The following is a 12382-nucleotide window of genomic DNA, read 5'->3' as shown; positions in this document are numbered from 1 at the left end:
TTTTCTTTCTTCGGATCAGATCATTGGGACCATATTTTTCAATATCGTCTAGGGCTTCAAAAAGTTCTAAACGCTCCATCAACCAAATCTGCAAAAAAATAAAATAAAAAGGAAGTTAGTTCCATTAAAAAAAAAAAAAAAAAAAAAAAAAAAAGCAGATTTCCCACCGTGACACGGCAGATTGCACCGTGTCACGGGAGAGCTTTACCGTGACACGGTGCCTGCCAGGTGTCACGGGAATTAATCCGAGGCCGTCTTTACCTGCAGCAGTACTAGAGAGCCCTTCCTGATGGCTTTCCGGTCAGATTTTGCTTCGTCAAGGCCGCGCAAAGTTTCCCCAAGGCAAGTAGGCATAGGGGATCTTCCATATTCAACATGTTCAAGCACAGACGCTACACAAGCATGTCCTACCCTACCGTTTGCAAATAAAAGCTTGCTAAACATGTAAAAAATATAAGCCCTTCTACGGTATACGTGACATGACTCAGAGATAGGGCGATTAAAATATAAATTTGCAAGCTTTTCTAGATCTACTTCATTACCGCAAACAATCCTATTCAAATCAGGATCTCTCAAATTCAGATAACGTTCAAAATCCTGGTAATAATATTCGCGCAGAGTAGGCATGGCAACGAGATTCCTAGCAGGAAAGCCAAAGATGGCACCAAATTCCTCTGGCAGAGGACAGAGTTCATCATAATCAAACTTAAAACAATGGGTTTCTGGACTCCAGTAATCTAGGGCTGCCCTCAGAAAATCATGCTCAATCGCGACATGTCTCAGGGCTAATAAACCTCTCACATAAAACAACTCTAATTCTCTTTTGGCAGCAGCGGTCAAAGAATACGACCAATCACGCAATACGTTATCAAAATTCTGAGACATTAGTATTGAAATATAAAATTCTAATTATTTTGTATTTTGTAATTATGCATATCATGAATTATTGGTCGTATTTATAGGCGAAAAGTGTCGGAACGTGTAAAAATTTATCAAGTTACACGCGCATAAAATGCGGCTGCAATTTTTTTATCCCCGTGCCACGGGAGTCTGCACCGTGACACGGGAATTCCCACCGTAACACGGGAACCCCTACCGTGCCACGGGACATTTTACCGTGACACGGTACAATATTACGTGTCACGGTGCGCACACGCTTTCCCATTTTTTATCCTTGACCTATTTTTCCGGATATTTTTTACTTATCGTTTATCTTCCGCTCTTATTCCGAGAGTTTTATTCCCATTTTTTTTTATTTTATTTTATTTGCTCTTTTTTATTTTGTTTTATTTTTGAGGAAGTTTCTAAACTTGCTCTATTTTATTTTGGGGAAGTTATTAAACTCGCTCCATTTTTATTCTGGGAAAGTTGTAAAATTAGCCTTTGTATTCTTTCGTTTCTTTTGTTTTTTTTTCTTTTGGGAGAAGGTCGGTACCCTCCACTTACGAAAAATAACGGTATTTTTTGCGTCGTTAATAAACACACAGCACACACAATTAGTCTCAAGCACACACTAACATACACATTGGATAAAATAAAAAAATAGAGTGTGAATACAATATACAAAATAAGTCATAGTACATAGATAGTGTCAAGTGTCATCAAACAAAGTACAAATATAAACCCTCGGTCAAAAGTCTCTAGAACTACTCTCAGTATCATCTCCAGCCTGAGTATCCTGAGTATACGGGGGCTGAGAACCAAAGAGTCCCTCCATCATCCGAGTACGAGGAGTAGTGTCCCTACTAGTCCCAACAACTCCAGTAGAAGACATGGTCAGAGCAGGGCCTGTCCAACTGAAAAACGGCGAAGACTGACTCCATGAAGTAGGAAGCGTCGGTAAAGGCATCGTCCCAGACAGTGGAACTGAAAACAAGCCAGGCATAGGTGAAGGTATCCCCCCTGACAACGGAGCTGAATACAAGCCCCGATCCACAGGAGTGATGACTGGAGTGAACTCAGGCCGTGAAGGCTGTGCAAATGAATGCTGCTGCCACTGACCCTGAAAATGCTGAAACGGCTGGGAAGGCTAAGGCTGCTGCCACTGAGCCTCACGAGACGGCTGAGAAAGCGGCGTCTCTCGCTGAGACTGAGAATGCCGACGAACCTGTGGAGATCGTCTGCCACGACTAGGCTCCCCCTCGTCCGAGTCTCTGTGCCTCGAGCGCGATCGGGACCTCCGTCGCCCCTGAAAAAACATGTAATCAAAGATCTCAATGAAGCAAGATAAAACAAATGGCAAAAATAAAAAGGTGAATATACCTCAAGGACGTCACTAGAACCGCCTCGACAACTCGCGCCACGCCGAAGCTTGATGATGCAATACTGCAAGGCGTCAACCAGCTTCATGAATCCCATCAACTTCGGGTGGTTAGGCTGAGAACAAAGCAAAGGAAAATTAGTAACAAGAGGTCTTAAAAAGGATGAACAATATATCAAAAGCTTACCGGCTCAAACACGTCAGGCAAAGACTCCTGTGCCTGTCTGTAACCCTCTGGAGCGTCAGCAATGTGGTCCTCAGTAATACCAATAGGCCCCGGGTAACGGACAGACTGAGGAGGTATCTCAATCCTCCCCACAGGGCGAACAGTCGTCTGAAAATACGATCGAATAATCAGGTTATTCGACGATTTAAACAGAGACTAGTGATAAAATGCTCAAAAGAAAATCATACCTCGGGAAGACGGGGTGGAGGAGCCAAAAGGGGAAGCACGTCCCGCGAGTAATCACCCTCCATGTGCACGAGACCCTGCCAAGGGAAAGTGAACTGCTCTCCTCTGTTTATCAAGTCCCTGAGCAGACGTGAGTCCAACATCGACTCTGGTGGAGGCAAAGGCACCATGAAGCGATCATCGCTGTGCTGGCAAACGACACGCTCTCCAAGATACCAAACAAAGCGACTAGTACCAACAGAAATAGTACGGCGCGCTGAAAGCTGCAGGGCCTCAGGAAGGTCAGTCATCCTAGCCCAAGGCCGATACTGGACATCAATAGCCACCTGAAAACCATAAAAAGTCGCGATGAGATGATGAAAATGACGTCAAGATAAAGAAGGGTAGGCTGCAAAAATTAACTCTTACACCAACAGAAGTAGTGCCTCGGCGTAACAACCCACTCCGCGACTCCACTCGCGACTCGCCTCGGTCACGCCAGCTATCTCCAACAGGAAAGTCGTGAACCGCTCCGCGACGTCGACGAGGGGCCAACCCTGGGAAATACTCATAGAACCAAAGCTGCAATAAAAAGGTCATATCTGAGCACATGAATCAAACAGATTCGAACAAAACAAGGAAAGGAAAGATCATTACTTCCACGACTCTCCATAAGCCGTAAACAGTCACCGGGGACTGGTCATTCAGCTGCCTGCAGCCATGACGCAACTATAGGAGAAGATCCGCATATCCAATGCCATCCCAGTTAAGAGATCCTATCTCATTGATCCTAACTAAAGAAGGAAGATAGCAGACGAGCGCGCGTGAACTCCTATCAGGAGAAAGAGTCATAGAAATCAGAATCAGAATGAAGATCCGCACTCGCTGCTCAGGAGACGTCTCCTCCATGTCAAAACCCTAGGCCAGAACGGGCGCCAGCTCCGATCGCCCGCTCCTCGGACCACCTCGAGATACCGGTCGAGTCCTAATATACTGAACGACCGGACCTAACAGATCCGCTACCTCAGCTGCCCCCCAAGTAAGGTCAGGAAGCTGTCATACGGCCTGATCGGTGAAGTGCAGACCGGTGATCATGCTGAAATCCAAAGGGATCACTGTCATCTCCCCCCAAGAAAAATGAAAAGTGTTGGTAGTATCCCAGAAATACTCCAACAATGCACGAACAACTATCGGGCCGCAACCCCGGGGGCTATGAAACCCTACGACCGCAGAATATAAGTCCACTAAACCAGCAGAAATCCACAAGGCATTCGTAACAGGATCCCCCGTGATAATCTCATGCAGACGAGGAATAAGATCTCCAGCTCCGGATCCATGATGGTGAAGCGTGCCATCGACTATGTTGGCAAGTGGACGGTGAGAAACGTGGTTCTCACGGCAGAAAACCAACTGATCGGGTGTCTAGGGAGGCGGAACCCATCTACCTCTACTCGAAGAAGCGTGCGGCTCGGTATCTAGGGCGTCGTCCTCCGCACCCTCGGGAACTGTGGGAGTATCCTCCCGAAAAGCCTGACGCCGGCAACGTGTGGAAAGATCGCAATCCCGCCGTCTAGGCATGCTATTTCAAAAATAAAAATCTAAAGGCTTAGCATCATTTTCTAAGTTATTTGGTTATTTATTTATGGCTTATCAATTATCTCCGGTTGCATTTTCTATTATACGCTAAATTTTACCTCAAGGCTAAAAATTAGCAAAATAATAGAATTATTCCTAGTATTAAGTTTCTCCATGACAAACTAATACTATAGTTTTCCTAGCCGCATGATACTATGTTCTCCATGACAATATAGTACATACACAAAAATATGTTTTGAAATTGCACAAAACGATAGATAAACATATCATGGCATATTCTACCACCAATATTTCATCATTTCAAGTGCAAAGAAACAACATGAGCAACAAGAACATCATTTCACAAGAAGTAGTACTCAAAAATGGTGTTTTGTTCAATTCTCCACCAAATCATGCATTTTTTGTCTCCAATTTCTCACAAACACACATACATACATATACAAGCAAATTCATGGCAATATTTGAAACATACAACCTCAAAATTAAAAATCCCCAATTTGATTTTTGAAAGGTTTTCACTTGATGGAGGTTTGAATACGAGGAGTATAGCAAAAAAATGGAGAGAATTTGGTAAAAAATGGAGCAGCAAAGACTCGAAAAAAAAAGAAGCTCCGGTAAAACCCCTGTTCACCGCGGCTCGGGAAAAAGAAACCGTGACACGGTGGTCTTAAACCGTGTCACGAGTCTTCTGGGAGATGCCGGCAAACCTGGAACAGCGACGGTGAAGCTCCGGCTGTGGCGGCGGTGGCTCCAAAAAACAGCGGCAGTAGCAGCGGTGGAAACGAACACAACATCAGCAACAGAACCGCCGCGTCACGGTTTCAAAAACCGTGTACCGGTGCCGTTAAACGTGCGCCGGTTTGTTAAACCGAGACACGGGGACCTGTGAGAAAGAAAAAGAAAATGGAAGAAAAGAAAGAAATGAGGAAAAATGGTGAAATGATTGAGCAGAAGTTCGAATTTAAGAAAAAAAAAATATAGCCGTTGTACGCACTCCGTTCTCGAGACTCGATACCTGTTACCGCGTAACGGTTTTGCTGATGTGGCGCGTCTTCATTTGCGGGTCAAAAGCACAACAATCCAAGCTGTTTGACCAGATCTAAAAATCCCGCGACACGAACATGTATACCGCGTGACGGGAATATGTCCCGTGTCACGACAAATGAGCCTCGTGACACGGTGGTCCCACACGTCACCTGCACGTTTTTCGAAGCGTCAGCGAAAATTCTTGGCATTTTTGATCAGTTTGAACAATTATTCCGAGGTTTTTGGGACAGTTATTTTCTCACGGAAAAAGCGCCGAAAGCTCTAACAGATATTTAAAGGGGACCAAAATTACTATTTTACCCCTAGCAAGCGTCAAAGTCAATTCTTCAATATTTTTAACACCTAATACGGTCGAAAAGTCGACTTGAAGGTAAGCCATCTACGGCCCACGTTCGGGGACAATCGAACCACTATCATTCCGGCACAAGGTTGTCGATACACGGAGACTTGTAATTTCAATAGACAAATTTTTTCCTCAAGCATGGAAAATTGTCGGTCGTTGCCACCTCTCAACACGAAGAAGTCAACGATTATTTCATTCATCACATCGACTTTCCTCAAGCATGGAAAGTATTCATCGACTTTCCTCAAGCATGGAAAGTATTCATTCAATCGACTTTCCTCAAGCATGGAAAGTATTCATTTGTCGGTTTTCCTCAAGCATGGAAAATGTTATCTGGTAGATTTCTTCAAGCATAGAAAGCTACCAAATTCATCAGTCGGCTTTCCTCAGGCATGGAAAGCATTTCAGCGAAATATCATCCGGTAGATTCCTTCAAGCATAGGAAGCTACCAAACTCATTTGTCACCGATACACTGGTGTTAGATACGCATTCTATCCCTTTACTCTTTTATCTGTAGAACTAATATTTTTCTGCAGGTATCGGCGTATACAGAGTGATTTAGGATCGCAGAACGTCTTAAATCATTCTCCGTCCCTATCGAATACTTTGACTATCGTTTTTGAAACTGACGTTTCTACAAACTCAGTCAAAGTGGGGGCTTCTGTAGACACCTAAAAATGTCTCCCCAAAACCAAACCCGATGATGAACAACCTTTCACCGTCACTATTGGTCGTGTTCAGTATTTAATCCCGAGAGTGCTTAAAAATCATATTTAATTAAATTCGTATAGCCCGTGGATCAGTCTTGATGTTTGGTAAAAGCATAGTGTTTATTTTGGTCCAAACATTTTATTTGTCTCTCTTTAATTATTTCTTATTTTAGCCCGGTTTTAATAAATCAGAAAAATGGCCCGAAATTATCAATCGGCACCTTAAATGCTGATTAAAATTAGGGTTAAAAATGAATTTAGACGGAAAAAGGACAAAAGTGTCCCGTGTCATGGCAAGCAATCCCGCGCCACGGGAAACTTTCCCGTCCGACGGCAAAGTGTCTCGTGTCACGGGAGAACTGATGTGACACGGGTACAGTATGTGTCCCATCCGTGTAAACCCTAACGCGTTTTCTTTCCCGTTTATTTAAAAATCTCCCGTATCACTCAAAAGAGTACCGTGTCACGGGATTTTCTACCGTCTGACGGTAGAATTTACCGTTTCACGGTACACTTTGCCGTGTCACGGGATGCTGTTTTCCGGTTCTGTCATTTTAGGGTTCCGTGTGCTCCCTCAGCACATTTTCCCTATAAATAACCCCTCATTTCTGATGTACGGGGCATCAAATAGTCTCTCATTTTCCCTTCTATGCTCTAGCCTAAACACTAGCCTACCCTTCTCTCTCAAAATACCTTCCTTAAGCACTCCAAGGAGTCCATACTTTACCCGGGGTTCAGTCCTTAAGCCACGGTGTGAAAGGTAGAACTGCTTGAGGGTTTGGCCCCAAATCAATTCTCATTTAATTTAATTTAATTCAATTTTAATTATTGTTTAATTATTTTCCTTGAAGTTACTAACGCGTTTATTGTTTTTATAGTAGCAAGCAAGCAAAATAAAAGTAAGAATCATGTTCCGTTTATATCTATTATTATTCTAACGGTTTTATATTGTTGGAATTATTGCTATATTGCTTCCAATATTAATGTTTGTTCTACTATTATTTTTTATCACCATATTGCATGTTTAAAGGGAATATGTAATTGAAAATCACGACTAATCAGATAATTTGGACAACCGGTTTAGGTTCCTTTTTAATCTTGTTGTTTAATCGAAGTGATCACCAATATTTTAGAATTATGTGTTGCATTAATATTCAACTAATTTAGCATAATAATAGTTTGGAGCGAATCGAATCGTTTTGTTTGTATGCCTTTGAGATCACAAGAATACTTTTCACAATAAGAATCGAGTAGAGGCCAATACAGGCGAATATGACTCCATGACTCACTTCGTACCATCATCCCCGATCCTCCTTTCGTGGTTCCGAACCATATGGAGTTAGTAATCTCATGGATTATGAATGGGGTGTAACCTTCACGGGTCAATCGTTGTTGCCTTCGTTGTCCCTTTTCGTGGTTGCCTTAAATGATCCGTGAACGGTTTACAAGTTCCTTAAAAACTTGTTGGCGGCTCCCTAATTTCCTTGTCCCTAATCGTGTCCCTAATCGTATATGTCAATTCCCACTTCCTATGAGTGCCAAGCTTATTCACACCATGCTTTAACGTAGGCGCACTTCGAGCGACGCCTACAGGTATGTAGCTAATTCAAATTTGTTTCTTTCCCCATATTGATATTCTGTTTGTTGGATTGGTATGTTGGTTTCTTTCCAATTATAAAAAGAAAATACAATTCCACATTGATTTATTGGGATGATGTTGGCAACGGGTGGGATTTATTGAATTTTTTTGATTGGAGCTTGTATTATTTTACTTGGCTATGAATAATTACACAATTTCATGTGCATTTAGAATGATATATATTTCATATTTAGAGTAATAATTTGCTTTTGGTTGGTAAACATAGTTTAACAACTACAATGTAAGGTTATATTATACTCCCTCCGGCCCTAAATAATAGTCATTTTTGCCATTTTTAGTGACCCTAAATGTTAGTCACATTTGATTTTTTCAAGAACCATTAATATTATTTTTTTACCAAAATTCTCTAACATTTGCATAAATATTTGTACAAATTTAACTTTTCCATGTACTTTAATTACTTTCTCTCTCTACTTTTTTGCATACTCAATGTAACTTTACTTTATCAATGTACTTTCTTTAATTATCTTTAATTCCCGTGATTTTTCTTCAAAAGTGACTATCATTCGGGGACGGAGGGAGTATTTTTTTTTGCTTCTGAATGAGATAAAAGTACTTGACATCCATAATTAGATTTGTAGGCCTAATACACAATAACACTAGAACTTCGTATCTATTACACATTAACAAGACCCATTTATAAAATAGTGCTATCATGCTTATGGAAATGCAAAAAAGTACTCTTCCAAACCTCTAGTTATCACAAGATGACCAACCTCTTTAATATATTTAATCACTATGCCAATAAATTGAGTTTCAATCACATATTTTTTGTTGTAAGAAACACAAAACTAATAAAGGGATTCAAATTACTCCATCAAATTTACGCCCACTCTCGAATATATATCATGCAGTATTACTTTGTTCATATAATCTATATAATTCATTTGTAAGATAAACTAAAAGACTACAAAAAAAAAAGCTCATTTGTCATTTCTTTTTGTATCATTCAAAAGAGGTAATTGGGTTTCTTTTGAAAATCAAGCTTAGACTTAAATTATTGGAAAGTTGCATTTTAGGGTGGGGCTCCAAATCAAAATTCTGTTGTTACTTCAGAAATAATAAAAAAAAAAATCTCTTGAAAATCAATTACTTATTTTATACCCTACTCTAATTGGATATGAAAACATGGATCATGCTCCATATATAATTCATCTTATATATCAGCCTTAGTACTTTCACTCCTCTCATTCTTCCTTAAATGCTTAGCCTTTGTAAGTATCTCTTTCAAACACACCTATATGAACATCAATTATTTTTTTTATTATATTTTTAGGCAAAATAATTATTTCAATACAAAGATGCTAAAGTCACTAAGCCTTTAAATTTAATAGCCACAAAATTATTGATGAAAGATATTAGGAATAGATATATTTTAGTTGGTTGTCATGTAAAAGCAAAATTTGAATTGAGTAGAATAAATCACCAAATGCATTAGTTTAAGTTAAAATTATCATAGTCAAATATATGAAGTCAGTACAAAGTTAGAGTCGTAGACACATTCAGAAACAAAGACTACTTGTATTACAAGAAATCTGATGAGGCATGCTATGTGGTAGCAGCAGCTGATGTGGCAGCGTGACTAATTCTGAAAACAAAAAAAAAATTGATAGAAGTATTAAATTAATAGTGTTTGATAATAATGAAAGAATATTGGACAAAATCAAATTAATCAAAATTTTGTTTAGATTGATTAAAATTTATTAACTCTTCAATAACACTGACCGTTATGAAAATTTCCTCTTCGTGATTAGTCATAATGGATCGAAAATGGATGTCAAAAGATCGTACTGGGGAGAATATGAGAAAGGAATGGAGGAGTTCATTGCTTTTGCGATTAAACATTCTAAACATCCGAATAGAATAATATGTCCATGTGTTGAATGTTGCTTTCAAACCCGACTTAGTGCTGAAGAACTAAGAGATCATTTGACCATTTATGGAATAGATGAAAACTACACGAATTGGGTTCAACATGTAGAGGTTGGAGATGTTTCTCTTGATTGGGGTGGTGCTCACGATGAGCCAAATGAAGACAACACCTGGGAAGGAGGAGATCACTTAGAGGAGTTGACACGTGTGATTGAGGAAGAATTACAAGATTGCCCAGAAATGCTTGATAACATAACTAATGATGCAAAAACACCCTTATATCCTGGTTGTACAAAACACACAAGATTGTCAACTATCTTAAAATTATACAACACGAAAGCTGGCAACGGTTGGAGTGATAAAAGCTTCACAACGTTACTTGAATTTTTAAAAGATGTGTTGCCTGAGGACAATACAATTCCGAGTAGTTCATATGAGGCCCAAAAGATGTTGCGTTCAATGGGCATGAGCTATGAGAGGATACACGCATGTCCTAATGATTGCATTTTATATCGAAAGGAGTATGCATCTTTAACAAAGTGTCCTGAGTGCAACGTGTCTCGATACAAGAAGAAAGATAAGGTTCCTGCCAAAGTGTTATGGTACTTTCCCATTGTACCAAGATTTCGACGTTTGTTTAGTAGTCCAGAAGATGCAAAGAACTTGACTTGGCATGAAAATGGGAGGATTAAGGATGATGGTTTGCTTAGACACCCTGCCGATTCTCCGCAATGGATCAAAATTGATAAAGAATTTCCTGAATTTGCTGGTGAAGATAGAAATCTTCGTCTTTCACTCGCTACCGATGGCATGAACCCATTTGGCAATCAAAGTAGCTCATATAGTGTATGGCCTGTTATTCTGGTTATATATAACTTATCTCTAGAGTTGTGCATGAAAAAAAATATATGATGCTATCTATGTTAATCTCAGGGCCAAAACAACCCGGGAATGACATAGATGTTTATCTTGCACCCCTTATTGAAGACTTGAAGATGTTGTGGGACACAGGTGTTGAAGTGTTTGATGCATCTCATAACAAGAATTTTAATTTAAGGGCTATGCTTTTTGGGACAATAAATGATTTCCTTGCGTATGGAAATCTCTCTGGATATAGTAACAAAGGATATAAAGCATGTCCTATATGTGATGATGGTATGTGTGACATGTATTTAAATCACAATAACAAAGTTATTTATCCTTGTTATCGTCAATTTCTGCCATCAGACCATCACTATCGTAGACTAAAAAAAGCTTTTAATGGTAAGACAGAAGAGGGTAAAGCACCTAAGCCACTAACTGGTGATCAAGTTTTTGAAAAGGTAAAAGGGTTGGAAGTCAAATTTGGAAAACAAAATGCAGATCTTCTTCCCAGCACTGGTTATAAGAAAAAGTCAATATTTTTTTACCTTCCATATTGGAGCTCTTTGTATGTGCGACATTTTCTTGATGTCATGCACATTGAAAAAAATGTGTGTGATAGTCTTATTGGAACTTTGCTTAATGTTCGTGGAAAGACCAAAGATGGTAAAAAGTCAAGATTGGATCTCGTTGACTTAGGCATTGGAGAAGAACTAAAACCTCAGACTAAGAATAGGCGTACATATTTACCTCCAGCCTGTCATACGTTATCAAAGAAAGAGAAGGTTGCTTTTTGTGAATTCTTAAGGATAGTTAAAGTTCCAGAGGGTTATTCTTCAAATATTAGTAGTCTTGTGTCTATGAAAGACTTAAAATTAATAGGTTTAAAGTCTCATGATTGTCATATTCTACTAGAGCATATCTTGCCAGTTGCTTTGAGGTCTATTTTACCAGAACGTGTTCGACGAGCCATCACAAGACTTTGCTTTTTTTTTTGCTGAAATATGTCGCAAAGTTATCGACCCTCAAAAACTAACCAATTTGCAAAAAGAACTTGTTGTCACTTTGTGTGAGCTTGAGATGTTTTTTCCACCATCTTTTTTTGACATTATGGTTCATCTAACTGTTCATTTAGTTAGAGAAACACAATTGTGTGGGCCAGCATATTTGAGATGGATGTACCCAATTGAGCGCTTTATGAAGATCTTAAAAGGGTATGTGATGAATCAAAGTCGTCCAGAAGGTTGCATGGTTCAACGACCCCTAGCTGAAGAAGCTGTTGATTTTTGTAGTGAATATCTCTTTAATGTTGACCCTATTGGTCAACCAAAGTCGCGAAGCATCACATCAACGGGTAAGGGAATTGTGGGAAATGTAGTGATATCCATATCTCGTGATGAATGGCGTTAAGCACACCTTTATGTTCTTCACAACAGCTCTGAAGTTGAGCCTTATGTTGATGAACACATGGCTTTCTTAGGGGACTTGAATCCTACTAGAAACCAAGCATGGTTAGCTTCTGAACACAATCAAACTTTTGTTAATCTCCATTTCCCATGGTTTTACAATCACAGGTTTGTTGGCAGGTTGCTGAAGATTTGAACAGGAGACCAGATTTTGTTTCTTAAAGACTGAAAGCTT

The 12382-nt window shown here is 39.7% G+C and overlaps 1 protein-coding gene across 1 annotated transcript; it reads left to right on the top strand.

Moving 5' to 3' along the window:
* The first annotated feature begins 9778 nt into the window (after nucleotides 1-9778).
* On the top strand, nucleotides 9779-12151 carry LOC145604103 (uncharacterized). Its single transcript, XM_081660051.1, has 3 exons — nucleotides 9779-10712; nucleotides 10814-11698; nucleotides 11877-12151. Exons 1-3 carry the CDS (start codon nucleotides 9779-9781, stop codon nucleotides 12149-12151), a joined length of 2094 nt encoding a protein of 697 aa, XP_081516177.1.
* Nucleotides 12152-12382: the final 231 nt, after the last annotated feature.

The sequence above is a fragment of the Chenopodium album genome, chromosome 22 (assembly GCF_948465745.1).
Source record: "Chenopodium album chromosome 22, dcCheAlbu1.1, whole genome shotgun sequence".
Lineage (NCBI taxonomy): Eukaryota > Viridiplantae > Streptophyta > Magnoliopsida > Caryophyllales > Amaranthaceae > Chenopodium > Chenopodium album.
This window is presented reverse-complemented; position numbering and strand designations above follow the sequence as displayed.